Genomic DNA, 21388 nt, shown 5'->3' on the forward strand with positions numbered 1-21388 from the left:
TTATCCCCACCAGTCAAAGGGAGAAGACTCTCCGGACTGGAGATCTCCTCTGTCGTCGGGAAAAGTGGTGAGACGGTTCAGCAGGGCTCCACCGGTGGTGTCGTTGCAGGTCGGCTCAGCTTCTCCCTCCTCGGATTCTTAGGTCCTGTGGCGACTTCTGAAGTTCCAGTCCCCAATGCCCTGCTTTTATGCAGCAAACCCCCATTCATTCAGCCTAGCTGTCAATCAAACATGCTAAGTGGTGAGCCGGCCGGCTCACCACTTGGACCAATCACACAAGAGTGCGACTTGAGTTGCCAAGGCAACTCAGTCCAGGGTGCCTAAACCCCCTCCCACATCCCCTGTGGTACCCAGAGTGGCACCAATTTTGGAGGCTTCTGTGGAGAAGCCCGCCAAAAAGTGGAACAAAGGGCTTGACTTGGGTTGGAGTCACACAAGAGAACACAAACACCATTTTAGAATCGAGTTCTGGCAAAAAATACCAACAGGTGAATTAATATTAAATAAATAAACCGGTGCTATGTTCGAGGCTATAAGAATTAAATAATTAAAGTTGGTAGCCTCGAACAATGGGAAAATCCCATAGAGATATATTTGCGGTCGAATATAAAAAGTAGTATCCACTGCCACCAGCCAAAACTCGATCAGGGGGGACGGAGACGTGTCCCCTCGAACAACAGACCCCGGGGCAATCGAATTGCCCCGACCAGTACGTCCACAATATGATGGTTTGTACTGGTTTCTGTTCATAATTTGGGACTAGTAAAGCCAGTGGTGACTTTACATGCCCTGGGAGACAGTAGTCAGTCCCAGGGTATGGAGTCTATGTTGGGGGGTCGCTACGAAACCCCTGGGTTACGGCACGGAGAGTGCTGTGTAACCCCTATCAAAACACATGAGACCCTATGGAGTAAAAGACCCCATAGCCCATAAAACACATGGAAAGATAAAGGAACACCTCAAATCATGTCGAAGAGTGGGAGTAAAAGAGTCTCACTCTTAGCAGGAGAAAAAATAAACCCCAAAAATCCAGCAAAGCTGCTGGGGGACTCATTATGTTTGGAAAATTAGCCTTTACAGAGAATTCTAACAATCATGTGGGAGTTAAAGAGGTTCCAAGGAGCTTCAAGGTTTTCAGTAAACTATGCCAAATCTAGTGGGCTGAATGTTGGGATACAACCGGATGAACTCTGTACACCTCAGGGGCTCCACCCACTAAAATTTCACTCTGACGTCATTGACTACTTGGGAATTAAGCTTTCGGCTTGGCCCTGGAAAACATACAAGGTAAACCTCCCGAAAGTGATAGGCGAATTGAAGGCGGACCTAAACAAATGGGGGAAGGAAGAGGTCTTTTGGCTCAGTAGGGTAACCGCAGTCAAAATAAATTTTGGTGCAGAGATTCCTGTATTATTGTCAAGCCTTGCCAGTGAAAATCCCCACTAGGGCCCTGCAGGAGCTTCAGCGAGAGACTATCGCATTCATTTGGAGAGGGAAAACAGCCATGCATTGTGAGAATAGTATTGCTGTGTAGGCAATTCTGCAGAGGTCTGGGGATTCCAGACCTCATGCGATATAATTTGGCAGTGCAATTCGCTAGATTGTGGACATGGGGACAAGAAAAGCCAGGTCTGCGCTGGCTGTAGTTAGAGCAGGGGATGACACCCATTCCGCTCTCCAAGCTACCGCATTTAGACCGCTCTAAACTAACCGTAGGGTCCCAACTGTTATCACCTACTAAAGCACCACTGTATTATTGGCGCAAAGCAATCGGTTGCTGGGACGTCCTGGCATGCCTAGGGCCACTAACTCTGATATGGCATAATCCAGATTTTACACCGGGGCTAGCAAAGCAAGTGTTCACGCACTGGGTAGAGGGTGACCTGGAAACCATGACCCAGCTCTATGAAGGCGCCACCTCACTAACACTCACGCAATGTAAATAACTTTTTAAATTGGGTGAGCAGGAAAGGTTTCTCTATGCCCAGTTAAGACACTGGGGCACACACCCCAAGGAAGGTGAAGGAGGGTGGCACTAGAGAATCTCCATACTATGTAAGTTTCTAGAAAGCGAATATAACCAGACAGAACTGCTGTATAAAACTTACTGGGCAGCAGACTTGGGTCAGCCCATAGATGAGGACGTATGGAAGGCGATAAGGGCATGCAACACATCCTCTCGATGCACTAGGAACAAGGAAGGGTCACTGAAGCTATGCTACTGCTGGTATCTTGCCCGAACGATATTGCACAAAATTGACCCTGTATTTCACCAGATTTCTGCAGAGGTTGCAGAGAAGAAGGGAATTTCTTGGTGTGGTGGAGGTGCCCAAAGAGCCAAAAGTTTTGGGAGATCATAGAAGCGGCCAAGATTATATTAGGCATTATTCTGCTGATGGACCCAGTGGTTATACTTCGAGGTGCCCCAGCGGAAGAACACTACTCAAGAGGTGGAAGTGCTGCTACGCTTAGTACACAATTACTGTTGGCAGCAAAAATCACTCTTGCCAAACAATGGAAATCTATCGCGGACACCTCAATGCCGATGTAGTGGTACAAAATATGGGACATTCTAGTGGCAAAAAAGATCACAGCACTTGTGGCTGGCCAATACACAAGATATTTGAAAACATGGTCCCTATTGATTGACTTTAATCAAAACTACCCTCCTTTAACCCGCAACCCCCAATGGATACGTGATTTTAGTTTAACCTGATGAAATGTGAAGGAGCGGGTGAAAGGATGAGGTGGTTAAGGTTCTGGGGTGGGTCGGGTGAGATTGGAATGCATTGTAGAGTCCTAGATCAGCAAAGAGGAGACATTTGTTTTAGCTTTAATTGGTTGAACTTGACCTAAATGTATTAACTATATTAATTGCATCAACTCAGTGGTCAAAGTGTAAGAAAAGAAGTAGTGCAACTGTGTTCCCAACTGGCATGCCCCTGCCCCCCACAGATCCCACCACCACACCCCCTCACACGCACAATACATACCCCCAAACACATGCACCTGCTGTTTAAGGAAACATCAGTGCAGTGAAAGTGCATGATTCAACTTGTTCCTACACTTTTATTTTAAAACGAAACCATTCCGGAACAGTTTATTTTTAAAATAAAAGTACAGGAACAGTGAAACTTAATTTTAAAAAGTATAGGAGCACCACTCCCGCCCACTTCGACCACTGCATCAACTGCTGAATGTGCCACAGAAATGAAATGGAGGTGGTTTAAAAAAGAGGGGCGAGGAGAAGGGTGTAGAGAGAGATGACGGCGAAGGGCATGTAGAGAGGTGAAGGGACTATTGAGAGCAGTGAAGAGAGAGTCTGGTCAACAGCAGGACAGAAGTAGAGAGCACAAGAAGAAGACGACGACTGGATAGTGTGATAGAAGGCAGAGAAGGGTGGGAGCGAGTGAGTAAAGTAGAGTAAAGGGTGAGGCAGAAGGAGTAGTGAGAGAACGGTCCAGGGTGTCTTCTTTCCGGCTCAAGAAAGCCACCCGGTACCTTTGGCAAACCTGGGGAAAGTTGGGTTAGGATACACCTAGTAGAACCTTGGAGGGCCAGATAGACAAGGGGTTGCCTTTAGGCCATCACCTACAGTTAGATTTAGATACTAGGTGTTACTGATCGCTTACTGGCACACCTGGTGGTTAGGGAATCGGAATCCCCATGGGAGACAAGAGAGGGAAGCCCATTAGAGTACCTTGCCCACATTGTGAGTAGAAGATATTTTGGTGTTTTTAAAAATAAAAACCCTTGAACTCTTCTCTGGTGTCTGCATATTATTAATGTCAGCTCTGACAACATCACTGGTATGTTAATCAGGAAATGTAATTCTATACGAAGTTGTATCAATCTGGCCACCTGTACTCTCTCGAGTGTGAAACCAGAGGAGTACTGCGCTGCCTCAAAGTAAGCTTTCAAACAGTTGTTTGTTAATCTGGCCACTTCATCCTTTAAGAGGGCTGAAAGGTCTGATGGGAGCAAATGCTCAAATTAGTTTTTCCCAACTTTAGCAAGGGCGTTGTAAAGCTCTGCCTGCGTGTCTGTCTAAATATTGTATCTTGTAACGGGGGCCAATGTTGTGTTCTGAAGGGCATGCCTAATGTGTTTCCATTGAATATGGTCAATGAAAGGGGAACCTGTGTCGCAGTAACTGCCTCATATTGCAGTAAGTATTTGTTTTCCTTTATAAAAACTGTCGGGTATTACAAAAGTTGTCATTAGAATCTTACCAATTTGTACCAAAGCTGATCTCAACACTACTTACGTTTGTGAACGTTTTGGAATTTTGTATCTTTTAATGCGTACACTATGGTACTCTTAATAACACCTTCTCAACATTAATTGCATTTGTGCAAAAAAAGGATTATGCAGGGGATCAAGACATTGGCTGCAGTTTCCTCTTCATCTTCCAGTGACTTGATTTTCCAAAGCTTTTGATTGAAGATTTGCCTTATATAGTTTACTAAAACAAATTGCATCAGTTTTTAACGAGTTTGTATTCTGCCTCTGTTTACATTATTTTACAAATTATCATTTAAAACAGCAGTACTTGATTTGAGCCAAGATAATATATACCAAAGTAGTGTGTAGATACCCCCTCTCTGACCCCACTTCTCTCAAATACACAGGCAAATCAACACAAGAATGCAGTTTTGTGTAACTGCAGGCTAGTTCTTTAGTGCATTCCTCCCTTTTTGGCTTGAATAACTATTCAAAGCCCATCTACATAGTCACAGGTTGCCTCCAAAAATAGGCACTAATGCATTTTTTTAGTGGAAAAGTTATGATTTGTAGCCTAAAGTTCCTTGCATTTTTTGAAGGTGCCACATATTTTGACACATTAATGTCATCAAGAGCATTGGGTTCTCCACTACCTATTATTCTAGTGTCCAGAATGTATATTTCTCAGCTAAATCAATTATTATAAATGCATGTGCATATGTGAATTCTTATTGTATATTTCTCCTTATGAATGTTCTCTGTTCTCATGAAGGAAGCCGATTTGGTTACTACTCATGAACTGGGACATAACTTTGGAGCCGAGCATGATCCTGACAGCTTAGCAGCCTGTGCTCCTAGTGAAGACCGTGGAGGGAGATATGTTATGTATCCAATTGCTGTAAGCGGCGATCATGAAAACAATAAGGTATTGTTTTTTATGGTTTTATTAATCAAGTCCGATTTCACATATAAAATGTAATTTCTTCTAGATAGTGGTGTGGATATTTCCTTGTTTTGAATAGCTCCCAAATTTGGAAGAATAGGAAAGTGAGGGCCAGGAAAATGGTAATCTGTTCAGCATACTGTGCAGAGAAGCAAAACCTATTGCTGAGAATTTGTCTGGCATAAAAATCATTCTTTGACAGACCTTACCATGATCAAACCAATTTATCTTGCACCATCCTGCCCTCGTAAACAAAGATGTTCTATTGTACAACAGTGATGGAAGGGGCAACAAACAAAAATAGAACTCTCTTCCAGACCATGCAACTTTGCTATGTCACCCTCAGTTCCACCATCAATAGGGGAATGATTGATGCAAAATATTTCTCCATTGGCAAAATAGTAAAAATCAGATCATGCATTAAATGTAACTCCACCCAGCCACGCTGCCTTTCTCCCTCAAGGACAGTGCTTCTCGCAGTCAGACGGCTAAGGGCGGGCTTGCGGTTTTGGGCACCGTAGGTGCAGCGGTTTGCAATCCCTCCCTCCTCTTCCATCAGGCACTTCTCGGCGAGCACAGCGGGCTAACCTGAAGCCCGGAGCAGCAAAGCCAGGGTTGCTAAGGGCGGGCTTGTGGGGTTGGGTGCCGCAGGTGGCTTGATGAGGCTGTTCCACCTGCTTTTATTATCTGTTGGAGCCCACTTGGAGAAGTTAATCTGGCCTTGACATGTGGATGTTCTAGTGAAGCCTTAAGGACACTGGGCCTCATAAGCATGGCGATCCGGTAACTACGGTACCGGTAAGCATGCTGGTACCATAGTTCCCGGACCGCCATACTATGAGCTGTGCTCGCAGGCGCCTGTCAGATGCACCGGCACCCGGCAATGCAGGAATTACCGGTAATTCCTCAGTGACAGGTACTGGTAAAAATGCAACTCCACCAGCAGCCGTGCCTGTTTTACAGGCACGGCTACTGCCAGGGTTTTATTGAGGCCCACTGACTCTAACTACAGTCACCTCTACTGCCCCAGGGTGTCCTGCCCCCATGAGCCGGGTCAGGCTCAAGCTATTTTTAAAAACCCGGAACTTGGACTGCAAGGCTGAATCCCATGGGAAAGGGGAGTTTGGCGCACTGTGTTGGGTTTCATGATTTGAGACTGCGTCTGGAGCAATTAACCAGGTGAGACGCTGGGCTGGGCTAGGCTTGTGCCTCGTGTTACCCCTCAAGACCCCCTTACTGCCATGACTGCCATTACCTGCTGTAACCTTTCAACCACACACTCTATGCACTCTACCCCTCCTCAGTCCTGTCATGCCAAACGGAAAATCCTGACTGTTAGGCAGCAAATCCCACTGAAATCTTCCTTAATTGGCATGGAGAAGAAAAAGATCAAGCACCATAAGAATCCCAAGGTAGGCTTGCACACTGATAGATGAAATTAATCTGTTCCTGGATGCTAATCTGGATGTGTGGGGTTTCAAAGATAAAGCCAAGGATAAGGAAGCTAACAATAATGTGTGTATAAATACCAGCAATGAAGTTCACTCCTGCAGTCCTATGTGCTGGGTCCCAGACACAACTTCAGTTAAAGACACAGTAGACCTAGCAATGCCTGAGGGCTTGCCTAGGGACTTGCCTGTTGCCCAAGGTGGAGTCAATTTGTGTGCAGGGGGCACTGAGCGGAGAGTGATTATGCCAACATATTAGCTGCTTCAATCTGGGATTCCTTGCCCCCAAATGAGTTTGTGGTGATTGGCTCTAAACTCCTAAGGTCTCCTGATTTGTGCGACCCCCTCGATTGTGGCTTCTTCATGGCATCTCTTGTGTCCCACCCAACGTGGGCAAGGATGATTGTACTTTGCCCTAGGTCATCTGAAAGAGTTCCTTTCCAGGACACCACGACAAGACAAGGTAGGCCCTTTGTTTGGTATGGCTCCTCAGCTCGGAAACTCCTTCCCAGTGGTTTCCACGGGCAAGGGTACCTTGGATTCTGGTTCTGGAAGACCTGAGAGTGCTAAGGCTACTGGCTCCCAAGCTGAGGGGCCCGGGGGCTCTATCGGGCAATCTGTGACCAGACCCGAGGCCGCTAAGGCTGCCGACTCCCAAGCCGAGGGGCTCATGAGCTCCACTGAGTGATCCACGTAGGGGGTGATCAAGTTTGTCGTCGTCCTCCTGAGTCCCAGGGGGCAGGGGATCATCAAGTGCTACCTCCAAGAATCAGTCCTTGGCATGATCCAGCACTGTTGCTGAGGGTGCACAGGCTTCCTGAGCCACCTCTGAGGTCCTGAGCCAGGGCGATTCGACTACTGGCCAGCAGGCCGAAGCATGTCCTCCCATGTCTGAACCTGCACGTGGCACAGGGCCTTGACGCCCTCCCGCCCCGGGCGTGGCACAAAGCCCCAAGATGGCGGATAAGCACATGGCTGAGCCTGCTAGACCGGTGGCCATCTTGGATTCAGATCAGGGCTTTACCCGGTCCTTTGCCCATTGATTGGGCAATGCAAGAAGGTCCCATTCCCACTCCTTCAAGAAGTGGCAGTGGTTTTGATGGTACAGGCGGTTGATCACCGCTCGGGTACATCTACCCATTGCAGCCTTACGGCTACACGCCGCAGGCTCTGCGGCGCTTCGATCAGGAACAAAGGCCTATAGCCTCTGAAGGCCTGCCCCCTCGGGATCCAGCAGCTTGCGAAGACTGCTTCTTCAACCGCTTCCAAGAAGTTAGACAGCAGATTCAGGATGCTGGATGGGGACCCGGTCCTCCTGGCCTCCCACCCCCAGCCGCAATCCTCAGTGGTGGCCGCTGCCTCGTTGTATTCTAAACCATCGTCTTCGTTGTCTTCCTCTACAGGAGCCAGTTGCTTCTCCAAGCAGGACAAGGTCCTTGAGTCTTTTGTCAAACGGTGCTATGCCATCTCAGGGCTGCATTTGCGGCAGGCGAATGCCGACGCCCTGCTAGCCTCGGCAAACCAGAAGCTGTGGCGAGACCTCAGGGAGTATCTGCCCGATCTCCCTCTGGAGAGGCAAGCCGCCTTCAAGACCAGCTTGGCGGATGCCGGGGCGATTGCGCAGGACTTCCTAGTCTTCGGTCTCCCACATCGACACAGCCGGTAGAGGGCTGTGCCTCGGAGTTGAGATGAAACGGACGCTGTGGATGCATGCCACTAGGTCTCCATCACACGTCCAAGAGCGGATCCTGGATCTTCCCTTTGAGTGCTTTTTTCATTCGTCCATCAAATACGAGTTGACAAAGAAGACCTCCACACAAACTGCCAAGTCCTTAGCCATCCTGACTATGCCAGGGCAGAATTCCTTCCCTCAGTCTCGGGGCAGGACCGACTTCGAACCCTGCGCTTTCACCGGCTTCAAGGGTTTTCGGGACCGCAGTGCACGGAGGCCTGACACGTCGCCCATTGACCACAGGAGGAAGCAGCAAAGGAATTTGCATTTTTTTCCGCTCCCCCTCCTCCGCTCCCGCCTCAGACGCCAAGAAGCAGTGACGTCACGGTTGGGAAATACTGCTCGCCTGTAAGGGGACCAGCTGGTTCTCTTCCAGGACAGCTGCAAATGTTATTTCGAGAGTCCTTGGATCCTTTCTATAGTCTCCATGGGCTTCAGTCTTCCTCTTCCTTTTCCTCTACCAGCCTTTCCCCCCTCTGTCAGACAGGGTATTGTGAGAAACCTGAAGGTGTCTCACTCGGTAGTCCCCGGGGATCTGTCATCCAGGTGACCAGGACATGGCCATCGCTATTGGATCCAGTTCCTGGGGGTGGACCAGTGAGGGAGGATCACCTGGACAAGGGGTTTTTGGGGAGTGGAAGTGGGACACTGAAGGGTGAGATGCGGTATCCCCTTCCTATTGACACTTTGTCCCCATCCTGCCAAGTAGGATATGTAGAAACTCTACCCCTTTCCCCTTTTCCTACACAAACACTTTCTCACACAGTGAGCAACAACAGATTAAGACCAGAGCCGTTTACCTGACGTGTCCCAACACAAAGGTCCGGTAGAGTCAGGCAATTGCTGACAACTACACATAACTGACTGCCTTTCCCTTCCTCATATTTATAAAAGGTGGAACAAGAGAGCACACTGTGAGCAAGGCCGAACGCACGAGAAAGCACCTCCAGGACGGCAGTTCAAATGGAGGAGAAAAAATGCGAGACCTGAAAGGATGTCAAGGAGGGAGTTGCCCTTACTCTTTTCAATCCAGACCCGCAAAGCCTCTGACTAAGAAAACCTGCGAATGGGAATCGCAGCTGGCGAATGGTGTGACGGATGTCAGTGGTACATGGGACCCTCCCGCACTGATAGACAAGGTGGGGAGACATGGTTGCCATTGTGGTACCGTCCTTGACTCCAGCGGCAGAAGAAACACCAACGATTTCAGCACAGCCGGTGAGTCGGAAGAACCTGATAGGGACATGGACTGTGTTGGGCTCAAAGTTGCAGTGGCAACATTAAGAAGATAAATGGACAAAGACTTTTAGCCAATTGAGAGAATTTGTGAAACAGGTGTTTCCGCCCAGCTGAGGGGAATGCTGTGCGAACAGTAAATTTGCAAAGCCAACACTTGCCACAAGTTAACAGAGTGACCCGGCGAGACGTGATCGCCCTTCGGAAGTCTGTTTACAATTGCCAAGCATGTTAAGGCCTGAACCCAACTGAGGGAGGCTGACCACTGAGAAAAGGATCAGAGCCCGTCTGAAGGGTATCCATGGGTGAAGGATAATCGCCCAATGTGAAGATTAACAGAAGGAACTTTTGTTTTGTTGTGTTGGCATATCGGGCCCTCTGAAGCAAGAGACTTTGCGTGAAAGAGACTTGGACACAGAAGGTCCTGATATTGAGAAAAAGAACTGCAAGCTCGTGCCAGAGAAGCCCAGGAGTGTGCTGTGCTCAAGAGGCCTGCCTTGTCCCGTGCTAAAAGCGTGGGGAAGGGAGACCCCGGCCATAACATCCCGACTTATCATTTTGTGAACACTTCTTTCTTTTCTTGTGAATATTATCCCACACACTCTTGTAGCATAGTGGTAAGGATTTGCAATAGGTTTTCTTAGTATCGGCCCTTTTATTTGACTAGACTCCACTAGGACTGTATTATGATTTGATGGTCGTAGTTTGCTAACATCTTAGATTTAGGTTTATATTGGGTGTTTATCTCACCCACTTTACAGTTAATAAACACTTTTGAACTGTGATCACTTGTGTCTGTCTTACTTTGATACCATGCCTTCCTTACAGTACCCAGCCCTTTTAGGGGAGTTCATTTTTTCGTTTGGAGATGCAGGCAGTGGAACGGGTTCCTCAGTCAGACAGGGGCTCCGGCTAAACGCTTCAAGATGTTTACTCCCACGTACATAGCAGAGTCTCTGTGCGCAGGGGACTGGATGTGTTACCCAGACCAAGTCCCCATCTACTATCTGCATTGGACATTTCTGTGGTTCCCGATTATGCCGTACCACTTTCAGTACAAGGTGCTGCCTTTTGGCCTGAATTCGGCTCCTCGTATTTTTGCGAAGCTGATAAATGCGGTTGCTGGTCTCCTCTGCCTGGAGAGCCATCTCATATACCCTTATCTGGACAACTGGCTGGCCAGGGCCAGCTCGCCCGAGAGGACGGTGCACTCCTGCCAACGGTTGGCAGACGTTCTTCACCAGCTGGACTTTTTCCTCAACCAGCGGAAGTTGCAGCTGACTCCCGCCCAGGATCTGGTGTTTCTTGGAGTGTGTTGGGACATGGCTGTGCAGCAGGTGTTCCACACGCCCGAGAGGCTCCTCACCCTCCGCAAGGCGATAGGGCACTTTCTGGCCAACTTGACCACCTCGGCATGGTGGTTCCAGCACCTAATGGGATATTGCATGCTCACGGTTCAGCACGCCCGCCTCTAGCTGAGGCGCCTCCAGCTCCACCTGGTGACCAATTGGGACCAGGAAACTGGGTGACAGTCAGACAGGAGCCCAGTTCCCTCGTTCCTCCTCCCGGGTCTTCGCTGGTGGCTGATGGACTGCAATGTGGCAGTGGGGGCCCCCTTTACCCTCTGGTGGTGACGAAGGACTCCTCATTGTTGGGCTGGAGTGGTTACTCCGTTAATAGCGCATGGTCCAGGGCAGAGGCCTTTCTGCATATCAATCTGCTTGAACTCCGCCGGGCGGTGGGTCTGGCGCTCATCAGGAACAGTGCTTTCTGGTCAGGACTGACAACTCCACAACCATGTTTTACCTGAACAAGCAGGGTGGCACCCGTTCCCTCTGCTCCTGCGCATTCAGGCAGTGGTAATCTGGGAATGGGCCCCGACTGAAGGTATTTGGATTTCAGCGGTCCACCTCCCGGGGGACAGCAACGCGGAAGCAGACCAGCTCAGCTGCTTGGGGTTCAACACCTACAAGTGGGAGTTACACATAAACTCCTTGTTGCCCCTGTTCCAGAGAAGGGGTTTTCGTATCTGGACCTGTTAGCATCTCCTCTGAATTCCAAGTGCCCCGCTTTTCCTCTTGGGCGGGCCGGGGTCCGATGTCTCTGGGAGACACATTCCAACTCTGCTGGCACGGCCGCAGGTTCTATGTATTTACTCCTCCACTGTTTCTCCAGTGAACCCTCCGCAAGTTCCAGACTTCAGTGGGCTGCAGCCTCATCCTGATTGCCCCGCACTGTCCGTCGAGGACCTGTTTCTCGGAACGACGGCAGTTGTGCTCCCAGGGACCGGTCCTCCTTCCGATCCCCAGCAGGGGCTTCCTGACGCGGAGGGTGGGGGCAGTGATGGACCCGGCCAGGCTGGCCATAGCGGCCTGGTTCCTGACCAGCTGAAACTCCACCATGCTCGGTTCTCTGGGCACAACTGGGACAGCATTCAGGAGGCCACGAGGTCGTCTACGTGGTCCCAGTACAAGTGTAGGTGGACAAGATTCTGCCACTGGGCTAGCGACAAGGGGTTTGATTCCCTGACCTGTTCCCTGGACGACGTGCTGGCCTTTTCTGCACATCTGGCTCGTTACGGCATTCAGGTCGACACCTGCCACACCTATTTGGCGGCCTTTGGGGCCTACAAGAATTCCCTAGAAAACGTTTTCTCAGCAGCCAACCCGGTGGTTAAGGCCTCAATGTTCACAGGCCTCTTCCGGTCTGGGTTCTCAACGTGGTTCTTGCTTGCTGCGCAGGCCATTTGAGCCAATGGCCCTGGTGGACATCAGGCTGCTGACACTAAAGGTAGTGTTGCTGTTGGTGCTCACTTCTGCATGCAGGGTCAGCGAGCTGTAGGCTCTGTCTTTATGCGAGCCCTTCACTACGTTTCACAGTGACAAAGTCATCTTGCGCACTTATCCTAGCTTCTTGCCCAAGGTGGTCACTCCATTCAATTTGAACCAGGACATCTCTGCCGGTGTTCTTCCTGAACCCGCAGTCGGATGCCGACAGAGCAATGCTTTCCCTGGACCTCAAGGGTCCTCAAGGTCTACCTCTCTCTGTAAAAATATTTCAGGAGGTCTGAGGCATTGTTCGTCACGTTTGGGGGCACGTCTCCCAGCACCCAGGCTTCCAAAGCTTTGATTGCCCGGTGGATGCTCCAGGCCATTTTGGATTCGTATACAGCCGTGGACCAACTGATTCCTGAGGGGATCCACTCCCAAGCAGTCAGAGCTAAGGCCACGGCCGTCGTGTTTCAAAGACTTGCTTCTTGGGATGTCATTGCAGGGTGGCTACTTGGGCCACTCCTTCAGCGTTCTGTAAGCACTATTCCCTGGATACCAGCTCCAGGCGAGATGCAGAGTTCAGTCAGGCAGTTTTGAAGAACCTTTTTGCTTCGTCCTACATATGAGGCAGGTTATCATAGCTCCACCCATTGGTCTTGTTCGGTGGAATCAAAGGATGGAGGTAATGGGACAGGCGTATGATTAATTAAAGTTACTTAGCTTAGTGACTAGAGTACTCGTAGTCTTTAGTCCCCTTTCCTTCATACATGCCTCCCACCTTCCCCCGCTTGTATGTCAAGGGCTTAAGTATTCAGTTTAGCCAGGTATTAAAGCGTCCGATGTGTTAAGAGGACTGAGGTAAGCCGCCCAAGACCGCGCCCCCGCATGCTGGACTAAATTTAAACGATCAGCTTAATTTTTCACTGCCAAAGTTTCCGATACCGTCCCCTTGTTGGGGGATGCCCACAAGGATGGAGGAAAGGGGACTAAGAGTACTCTAGTCACTACGGTGAGTACCTTTTTAATTTATTGTTGCTTTATTCATTTGTAGGTGTACTTTATGGCTTTACAGCCGAAATAAAGTTACTGATGATGGTGATCTGTTCAGCATACTGAGCAGAGAAGCAAAACCTATTGCTGAAAATTCATGATTTTAAGTCTGGCATAAAAATGACTCTTTCACAGACCTCACCATGGTCAAACCAATTTATCTTGCCACCATCCTGCCCCCATAAAGACCACAACAATGTTCTATTGTACAACAGTGATGGAAGGGGCAACAAACAAAAGTAGAACTCCCTTCCAGACCATGCAACATTGCTGCATCACCCCCAATTTCACAATCAGTGGGGGAATGAGTGATATAAAATATTTCTCCATTGGCAAAATAGTAAAAATCCGATCATGTATTAAATGTAACTCCACCCTCAACCCAGCCCCGCTGCCATTCTCCCTCGAGGACATTGCAGATATGGGCAAAATTCATACCTATCTGAACACCTACTTTTTCAGTCATTCTCGCATTTCTTAAACCCAACACATAGGAGGATGATATCCTCCCCTTTTCCATCACTAAATTAATCAAGGGCCAAGGCGTAATGCGCCCACTTCTTACAAAAGCAGCTCTAGAACAAGACGATTTAGCCAGCTACCACCCTATCACAAGCATCCCCTTCTTGAACAAAGTCGTAGCAAAAAAAGTCCTACAGCTACAGGAAAGAATAGATCAAAACATGTTCCTGCAGGACTACCAATCTCATCTAAGACCCACATGTATGGAAATTTCTACTCTACAGGTGGTCCGCAATGCTTTATCTACTTAACCTCTCCCCAGCTGTTGATACTGTGGACCATGCAGCTCTACTTACACTTATGTCACCTTGATGGGATTTGCATACTATTCACCTGGTTCACCTCTAAAATTTTGGGCAGACACCTAATAGTGCAAAGGGGAACATTCAGATCCTTGCACCATCCAGTTTAATGTGGGGGTCCCACAGAGGGCCATTCTGTAACGGGTTCCATTCAACCTATACATGGAGCCTCTTATCACTTACCCAGACCTCTCCATGACCCAATACGTCTATGCTGCACAGCTGTACCTGCAGATCAGTCACAGTGGAGACATTACTTGGCTAAACCGCTGCCTAATACTCATCCAATCCTGGATAATGAGCACATACCTAAAAGACAATCCTACAAAAGTTTATGCTCCTCGGAAATAAAGCTACAAAAATCAGTTATCCAAACAGGACCGTCCAACATTATCCTTGAAAGGTTCATACTGACCCTTACCCCTAGCGCCAATGTGGCATATCAAACAAACAACCTGTTGCCAAAATGACCAACACAGTAGCTTTGTATCAACTAGAACTCAGAATGAAACCATTCCCCCTGCTGCTGATCCTTTGGATAGCCATGCAAACAGTGCTGTTAGATAAGTTAGACTGGGTGAACTCACTACTGGACAGAGTCCCTGCCTCTGCCCTTGCACCACTAAAACAGTTCAAGATGCTGCTGCATGATTAATGCATTGATATCAAGAAATGTGATCAGATCCTACAAACTGGGAACTGCACTGGTTGCCAATACCTGCATGAATCCTCTTCAAAACCCCATGTATAACCTTCAAGGCAGTCGCACTCCAAGCACCATCCTGCTTGGCTAATACACTTTTCATCTCGAGGTCAGTGCAATTCCAGAAGCAAGAAACAAATGGGATGCAGGCCTTCTGCTGGTACACTCCTGCCTTTTGGGACACCATGCCACCAGAGATTTGCACAGACTCAAGAGCAAAAACTCAATTGTTTAAACAATTACTTGGCTAGCTCATGAATTTATTTATTTACTGGTTATTAATAAGGCGCTTGTGCAACAAGACAGTGTTTCAAGGTACCACAAGGCAAAAGGGAAGGGAACAAGGGAGTGAATAAACAATGGAAAAGACAATGAATTTTTAATAAGTAAACAGCGGTCCTACTAGGCCGTTTGACATTCAGAGTGTGCAAGTGCAGTGAGAGAGTGAAAAAAGGGGGAATGGGAGTTAAGTGCTATTAGGGTGCCCCAGGGGCGGTAGCGCAAGAGATGCGCGTTGAGGGAGGGGCAGCAGGTAATTGCATGGGCGAAGCCGTCAAGGCGTCCCAAGTGAAGAGGGAAGTCAACCACCCAACAGGTAAGTGCAGGGTGGAGACCATCCTCCCAGAGAGAGATGTGGGCCCAGAGGACAGTGCAGGGGTCAGGGGGTGCTGGTGGCAACTGGGCAGAAGGCCAGGCCCCAATTGGACCCTTTTTTTAAAATTATTTTTTATTTTTTTATTACTTTTAACTTTATTAACCACGTTGTCGCTCTGTTGAAACCTAAGACTTGCACTTTCACGTAATGTGCCCAGATACCTTCGGGTCAGGTGCGCAATATAAATAAATAAATAAACAAACAAACACACTTTTCACTTTGGAACAACCACCAGTACATGAAGCATTGGTCTCTTACAGAAAAGATGTAATTCCCCAACTTGGTTCCAGTAGTACTCATGAAGAATCATAACCGACAATAAACATGAGATAAGTGCCTTGCGTTGAAGTTGGAAAATGTAAAAATAAACATAAACAGAGTGGTGCGGAAATATTCATTCATTATGACGCATGCAGAGAAAAAAGGAGACTCGTATAAATGCAACTTTTAGTGACTTCTGATGACGTCTGTCTGCGGCGTGAGTCGCGTTCCCTAACTTCTAGCAATGAAAATGATGTCATCTCATGGGGTCTAGGATAGATATTGGGGCTGTCATGTGCGCTTACGTATGTGATTAATGGGGACCAGTTAGCTAGGAACTACGGCATCCGCCCCTGCATTGCCCCATCGATTTTGCTCATGGCGGCCACGCACCAAGCTCGTGCCCACCATTCCCTAATAACTGGTTCTTCCAGTGCTTCGCTATCACCAGTTCTTGCCGCCACCAGGAAGTGGGTGACCAAACGAGAGCCTCTGGTGCCCAGCGTGTAATGATGCGGGAGTCTTTGTTGCCCAATAATAACAGTCTAGTTCAAGTTCCAATACACAAATATCCTTAATTTGGGCGACCACTTTTTTCCAGAAACCTTGAAATGTGGGGCACACCCACAACATATGAATGAAGAAGCCCTGGGGACTTCCCACACCGCCAGCATTTGGGGGAGAGTTGCGCATTCATTTTGTGTAGCCGTTCTGGGGTCCGGTACCACCGGCACAATATCTTAAAACCATTTTCTTTGAGCTGGACCTCCTGAAATGCCTTACCTGCCCATGTCCAGATATTGTACCATGTTATCTCATCAATGGGCCTACCCACGTCTTCTTCCCATTTAGACATGTACCTGTGTGGGGCTTTAAATCTACTGGAGTTTCACACCTTTTATAGGGATGCACGTTTTGCTGCTGGGGGGGGGGTCTTCTATGAATAGGTCTTCAAAAATGGTTGTGACTCGCTTCCCCTGGGCTGCTACACCTGCTCGGGACAGCTAATGTCTCAGCTGGATATATCCGTATCTGTCTGTGTCGTTGACTAGAAAAGTCTGTCTGCATTGGTCAAACGTGAGCGGGAGGTTATCCCGAAACAACTGCCCCAACCTGTTAAGCCCACCTTCAGACCACCGAAAGATTCGCCTCCCACAGAATCCTAAGGGGAACTCGCCATTTCCCCATATCCCTGTCATAGAGGGGATGGTAGTCGTGGCATATCGCTGTGTGGCTTTGTCCCAGTACTCCAGTGTAGTTTTTGTTGTTAAGAGCCCTCTCCCACCCATTCCTTTTGCTCTCGGGGACAACCAGCACCAGTGATGAATGGGGGACCCCAGTGCCTCCTGTTCAATGGCGACCCAGTGCTTCTGGTTATTCTCCGTGGTTTGACTCTCTAGGACTGGCGCAATATGAGCAGCAAAAGTAGCTTTCAATATAGGGTACCGCCAAACCCATCCGCTACCCTCGCCGTCGTAAGCGTATGCATAGCAACTCTGGGGAACTTTTTTGACTATATGAATCTAAAAATGTGTGCCTGCAGGTCCTTCAGTACTGCCCTGCGTATCCAAATTGGTACCGCTTGAAATGTGTAGAACGGTCTTGGCAATAGGGTCATCTTAATCGCCGTTATTCTGCCCAACCAAGAGATTTCGGAAGCACCCCATCTCGCCAGATCTTGCTTAGCCCCAGCAAACAGTGGCAAAATATTTGGTGTATTTTGCCGTAAGGTGAACACCCAAATATTTCAGAGAGTGGGAAGCCCATGAGAGCGGAAAGCTGGATTTCAGGCGCGCCACTGTCCCCCATGATTCAGTTATGTTAAGGATTGTGGATTTCAAATAATTAATCTTAAAACCCGAGACCTCCCGACATCTGTCTAGTAACGATATAATATGAGGTAAGGATTTTAGGGAGTCCCGCATGTAAGAAAGGAGGTCATCGGCATAGAGCGCCAGTTTATGGTGGCAACCCGCCACTTCCACTCCGAGAATATCCCTCGAGGAGCGCACTAAAAAGGCCAAGGGTTCCATTGCTAGGGTGAAGAGGAGGGGGGACAATGGACACCCTTGCCGGGTCCCCCTCCGCAGGTTTACTGGGTTCGTCAGGACCCCGTTTACATTTATTCGGGTAGAGGTGAGGACAAAATTAGCCAATACAAGTTTACCAAAACACGGTCCAAACCCAAAGCCAATGTGTACCCTGGACAAGTATCCCAAATGTACCCGATCGAACGCTTTCTCAGTGTTGATTGAGAGAAGAGCTAGCGACTGCTTATTTTGCCATGCCCAGACCGAGATCTCCAATGTCCGACGAATGTTATCAAATGCCTGGCGGCTAGGGACAAAACCTGTCTGGTCTGTCGCCACTACTCCGGGGAGTACCACCGCAAAGCGTCTAGCTAGTACTTTTGAGTATATCTGGGCATCATAGTTTAAGACTGCTATAGGACGGTAAGATGAGCATAATGTGGGGTGTTTCCCAGGCTTATTGAGCAATGTTAATGTCAATTCCCCCATTGATGGCGTAATAGACCCAGTCTCCAGGAAGGAATTGAACCCTGACGCCATATGGGGAGCGCTGGCTTCAGAGAATTTCTTGTAAAACAGGTCTGTGAACCTCTCTGGTCCTGGGGCTTTATTCCTGGGGAGGGTGTGAATAACTTGTGTAACCTACTCTGTTGTTATGGGTGTTTCTAATGTCTGTTTGTGTTTGTGTGCTTCGGATATTGTGGGGAATCTCGCAGAAACGTGTCCTGCTGTGGGCCATTGAGAGTATCTTCTGCATATAGTTCTGTGTAATACTGTGTCAATATGTCGATTTTAGTCGGTTCCTGATCATGTAGCTGGTCTTGGGTGTCCCTCAGCTCCCCATTTGTAGTGCTGTTCCTCTCTGCCTGAAGCTTATAAGCTTAACACACGGGACGCTTTGTTCGAGGTGCTGTAATAGAAATGTTTTGTCCTGAGCAGCTTATGGGAGATGTCATTCGCCCACACCGTCTTCAACTCCGCTCTCGCCACCTGCAACTGCCTATACCTTCTCCTCCCTTCGTCCACCTTATATTGAGACTGCCAATCCTTAACCATTCATTCTGCCTGAACCCGTTGGGCTGTAAGAATTGTTTCCGAGCGGACGCTAAGCTGATCAGAACCCCCCCCCCCCTGCGTTGGTTTCAGAGCCTCCCATACCCCGGTTAATGATACCTCTCCCATAGTATTGGGTGATTCTCTCTGCAATGGTAGCACATGCCGTTTGGTCCGCTTGCAAAGAGTCATTCAACTTCCATACCGTGTATTTCCTACCTCCCAGCCCGTACCCGTCTAGCTGCAAAGTAATGGGGGAGTGGTTGGATACCAGCACCACTTCTATGGTGGCAGAAGATATTCCCGGGAGAAGGGGGCCAGACACCAAGAAAACATCGATTCTGGAATAACTTTGATGGACGTATGAGAAATGCGTATAGTCTCGCTGTTGTGGGAGTGCAGGTGTCTCCATATATCCACCAGATGCATGTCCCCTATAGCTTTTTTGAGGGAAACTGTTTTAACCACCTCAGTGGGGGGCAGAGGGTCTGGTCTGTTCTATCAACCATCCCCTCTAAAATCACATCAAAGTCCCCACCCACCACAAGTTCTCCCTTTTGAAATTGCGCAATATGCGTGAATAGGTGAGTGTAGAACTTATCCTGGTGTTGATTAGGGCCATATACAGACACTAAGGTGAGATCCCTGCCTGCTAATCGTAGGGTCAACCCAATATATCTGCCTAGGAGATCCTTTAGGACCTTTCCTCATTCAAATTGAAGGGAGCCAGCTATTAGGATTGCGACCACCCCTTTTTTTTTCTGAGTGGAAGAGGCAAAATATAGGTGGGGGAATCAACTGGATCTTAGCCGCGGCCAGTCTTGCTGTAAAAGGTGGGTCTCCTGAATCAGGGCTACGTCTGCCTTCAGATCTACTAGCTTAGTTAACACTTTTTCTTTTCCTCAGTGAGTTCAGCCCTTGAACATTCAGGGACACAATCTTCACATCAGTCATCCCTTTCCATCACTATGTCTGCAGCCCCTGGCCATTGTTCAGAACTCCTCATTGCACTTACTCCCCCTGATTCCAAGCTCTTCCCTGCGCGTAACATCAGCTCCCATTTGTGGCAGACCACCTTTTCATATCTAGCCTGGTCTCTGTGTTGTCTTCTCCTATGGAGTGAACATCAGGCCTATCGCCTGAAATAGGGCGTACTCTCCTAGTGCCCTTATAGTTGCGTAAATTCACTTTACAATCGGCTAAACACAGCCTCTGCACCTCTATATCCGCCTCTTCCTCCTAAGTCCTGAGTTCCTTGTTGTTTTCTCAGTTGGCCAAGACTCCCTCAAGCTTGAGGTGAAGCCTCAAGTAGGGGCCTCAGAGTTCAAGCTCCTCTCCCTTCTGACCATTAAGGGCCTGCAACGCTCCTTCCTTCTGAGTTTCCTCGATTGAGACTGCGCCCAAGTGGCCGCGGGACCATGGGGGCTGTTGTCTGGCAAGTGCAAGTCCGCTTCCGGTATCTTAAGAGTCTCCACTGCTGCCCGGAGGGAAGTAAATTGATGTTGGACTCAGTCTAGTTGAAACATGATGTGAAAGGGATATCCCCACCTGTAGCAAACCCTTTTATCTCGTAGCCAGTTGGTTAAGGGTCTCATGAGCTTGCACCTTTGGATTGTCCCTTGAGAGTGATCCTAAAATAAAATAATTTTAGGAAGGCCCCCTTGTATTCCAGACAGTGTTGTTCCCTGGTTTTCTGGCAAATCAGTTTGTTGGTCTTGAAAAAATGAACTCTTGTCAAGACATCCGGGAGAAGATTTTGCTGTGTTTGATAGTTGGAGTACACCACTCTGTGCGTGCGGTCCAATGTCAAATCAACTTCTGTGTCCCCCATTATCTCATCGAACAGCCCCCTGATGTATCCCTCAGGTCCTGATCTTTAGCCTCTCTCAGCACCCCTCTGACCCGAACACTGTACCTCCGGGAGCGGTTTTCAGCATTGTCCGGTTTTTCTTCTGTGGATTGCCTATAAGCCTCAAGTGCCGCCACTCTCTGTTCCAGCTAGTCCTGTGCATTTGCTTGGTCACAGAAGGCCATTTCCAGTGCGCCCAGTTTCGTTTCATTGTGCAGCACGTTGTGAGACAAGTCTTGGAAGGAGCTTTTTAGTTCCTGCAGTGTTGACGCCATTTCCCTTTGTATGGACGGGAAGAAGCGCAAGATGTCTCCTCTCGTGGCAGGCTGCACGTCGTCTTCTACCGCAGGGGGCGGCTCAGATGGCGATTTAGACTGCTGGAGCATCTCTTTAATAGATGTCACTGGTTTGTCCTTAGACTTCCCTGACTTCATCTTGCTCATGAATGGTTTGAGGTGGGGGGAAAATGGAGGTGGTTCTTCTATAAACTAAAAGTGCAGGAACGGTTCCTCTTTCGACCGCTCTGGGGCTAGTTAAATCGCCACCAGCTTCCAAACAATGTAGGATCCCATGGTCCCTTTCCCTGCGGACCCCACTGCACCCCTGCCT

At 48.6% G+C, this 21388-nt stretch overlaps 1 protein-coding gene across 2 annotated transcripts in view; it reads left to right on the forward strand.

Moving 5' to 3' along the window:
* ADAM17 (ADAM metallopeptidase domain 17) overlaps positions 1-21388 on the forward strand; it is a 1432827-nt gene that overhangs the window by 828477 nt on the left and 582962 nt on the right. For both annotated transcript variants that reach the window (XM_069605995.1, XM_069605996.1), the window contains exon 11: positions 4997-5149. In XM_069605995.1, the coding sequence (XP_069462096.1) occupies positions 4997-5149 (153 nt within the window). The remainder of the gene's footprint in view (positions 1-4996; positions 5150-21388) is intronic.

This window comes from Ambystoma mexicanum, chromosome 4p, assembly GCF_040938575.1.
Source record: "Ambystoma mexicanum isolate Mex_15411 chromosome 4p, UKY_AmexF1_1, whole genome shotgun sequence".
Classification (NCBI taxonomy): Eukaryota; Metazoa; Chordata; class Amphibia; order Caudata; family Ambystomatidae; genus Ambystoma; species Ambystoma mexicanum.